Raw genomic sequence first — 2,780 nt, 5'->3', positions numbered from 1 at the left:
CAGTGCTCGGAATTAGTTGCCCTTTTCGGCCAGATTCCGTAGGCAACACCTCCTGTTCCCCCACTACGCTGAATATCGATCGAAGGCTCGACGGCCGAGCCGCCGTTCGCACGTGAGACGCTGTTTTTCAGGAGCGACTCTATATGAAAACTGTGTTAGAATCGTATCTTCCGTCAATTCGTTATTAAAAAAAATTTTTTAATAATTTTTATTTTTAAATTTAATTAAACATTAAATGTCATATTATTAATATATTATATATGTATGACATGTTATAATATATGTATGATAATTATGATAATTTTAACAATAGCTTTCCACATCACCCGTGAGGTACTATTGTTGATGCGTTTTTTTTAACGTGGTTTCCCCAGTAGGCCTATTCCACTGAAAGATGAATAACAAACATAATATGGTAGCTTGGCAGGAAAACAAAATATCGTAAGTTTATCACATAAATAAACGAATAAGAGATATATTCGGAAAATAAATTATAAGAAAGCGAAACAATTTATTTGATAGCCGAAAATTTTAAGTCGATCTTCTGGGTCGTTTGCACGAGTCTACCAGAGATGAAATATCGACAGAGATTTTAGAAACATTAGTTCGCATCAGTGAGGATAATGATGCATCGTTCAAAGAAGATCGTTTTTCTGTCTTGACAAACTTCATTTTAGAGAAAGAGCATTCGCATAAATATGTGGATCCAAACATGGAGAAAATTTTAAGACCGAAATTTCTAAGTTGTGGATAACACGATTCATCCATAATCTTGAAAAATTCGACTCCCTTTTCTAAACGTGTCTTCAGAGAAAGATCACATTGCAAATCGCAAAGTTCTGCCTGAAATTCTAGGCTTTGTTCCTCGATTTGCACAGTGAGAGGATTCTCAAAAAGAATTAAATCTTTTCTTAAAGTTTCGAAATCACTGAAGCGTGTATCAAATTGACTAATGAGAGAATCAATTATACTAATTTGTGTTTTAAAATTACAATTTGTGCCGTGTTCTTCAAAGAGAATCTGGCAAGAGGGAAAAAAGTGAAGAATGTTATTATCGAGTTGATTTTTAAACAATAGCAGTTTTCTACGAAAAGAATCAATATGACAAACTAATTGCGAAATTGTTTGATCGGTCTTTTGCAGCTTTAGATTTAGAGTATTTAAATGGTTTGTTATATCTGTTATAAAAGCAAGCTCGCAAAGCGAGTCCAAATCTTCGAAGAACATTTTAAATTTTTCAAATTCATCACATTTTGCAGAAAATTTCTCTTGCAAGAAAAGGAAGATCTCTTTTCTTATAGCAAAGAACTTTTGTAAACATTTTCCTGCACTGAGCCACCGAACTTCACAATATAAAGGCACATCTGTATAAGTTGCGTTATGTTCCTCGAGAAAGTGTTGAAACTTTCGATGTGAAAGGAATTTGTGTCCGCCCTTAATTGTATTAATAATTTTGGTGACGGTTTGCATTGCGGTGCATAGTTTTACAACTTTCCCACATAACGCTTCTTGATGGATTATGCAATGAATGATAGGGAACTTAAAACCTCGCTGCTTTACTTGACCGGAGAATCCATTTTTCGAGCCTATCATTGCTCTTGCGCCATCAGTGACGATAGCTGAACATTTAGAAAAATCAATGCCAAATTTTTCAAGACTTTGGTTTACAGCTTTAAAAATATCGAGACCCGTTGTTGTATCATGTAGTGGAACAAAATCTAAGAGCTCCTCGACATACGAAAAATCGTTTTGCACGATTCGAGCAAAAATACTCAATTGACTTATATGTCGATTATCGGTGCTCTCATCAAGACACAAAGAAAAGAAACGACAAGATTCTAATAGAGATTTTAATTTTCTTTCTAAGGAAGAAGCAATATCAATAATTCGGGACTTTACTGTTTTGTCACTTAAAGGAATGCTAGCAGCTTCTTCAAGAGTCAGTGAATTTCCAAACGACTCTACTGCTGCGATGAGGCATTCTTTTACAAATTTCCCTTCACAAAACGGCTTGGTATTTTTCGCGATAAGATTTGAAATTGCATACGATGCTGTAAGAGCGTTTGCCGAAGGTGTAGCATTGACGGTATCAGAATTCGGACTACGACCTTCTTGATATATTAATTTTAAACCTTCAATTAAATTAAATTTCTCCTCATCCACATATTGCGAATACTCATTTGAATGTTTAACTTTATAATGTCTATTAAGGATATATTTTTTTATAAGAGAGGGTTGATAACCACACAGAAGACAGGTGGTTTTATTATTAATTGAAGAGAAAAAAATTTCTTCCCATGCCTTGTCAAAAAATTGTACGTACCTTTGGTCCTTATCCATTTTTGAAATAAATGTAGCACTCGAGCAAATAACGGCACAGCAAATAAATTTAATGGCAACAGAAAAAAAATTTATAAACACACTATTACACTTTATTCTATTAATAATGTACACAGTACTATCACATGTATCACAGCACTATCACCTTAATTGTAAGACACGTAGCACCATTACACACTGCACTATCACTCTCACTATCGCCCTTACTATCACTCTCACACAAGCATTTCGTGCATATTAAATCTCTGAAATCTCTGATGTCGCACGAGACCTTTAGCACGCACATTTCGCTGACGAAGCCGTTGAGACAGAGACGAGAAAACAATTGATACGTATCAATTGTTTTCTCGTCTCTGTTGTCTCAACGGCTTCGTCAGCGAAATGTGCGTGCTAAAGGTCTCGTGCGACATCAGAGATTTCAGAGATTTAATATGCACGAA

At 35.1% G+C, this 2,780-nt stretch overlaps 1 protein-coding gene across 1 annotated transcript; it reads right to left on the bottom strand.

Annotated features, from left to right (window-relative positions):
- Positions 1–1,110: 1,110 nt before the first annotated feature.
- Positions 1,111–2,340, bottom strand: LOC105564566 (general transcription factor II-I repeat domain-containing protein 2A-like; the record flags this gene model as incomplete). The annotated part of the gene is made up of 2 exons (XM_012017013.1): positions 2,324–2,340; positions 1,111–2,203 (listed from the first exon to the last, which is right to left on the bottom strand). Coding segments are annotated over exons 1-2 (1,110 nt in total), but the record flags the coding sequence as incomplete, so codon positions are not given.
- Between the last annotated feature and the right edge of the window lie 440 nt (positions 2,341–2,780).

This window comes from Vollenhovia emeryi, unplaced genomic scaffold, assembly GCF_000949405.1.
Source record: "Vollenhovia emeryi isolate VEMERY1.0 unplaced genomic scaffold, V.emery_V1.0 DF943932.1, whole genome shotgun sequence".
Classification (NCBI taxonomy): Eukaryota; Metazoa; Arthropoda; class Insecta; order Hymenoptera; family Formicidae; genus Vollenhovia; species Vollenhovia emeryi.
Note: the sequence above shows the minus strand (reverse complement) of the source record. Positions and strands in the feature narration are given on the sequence as shown.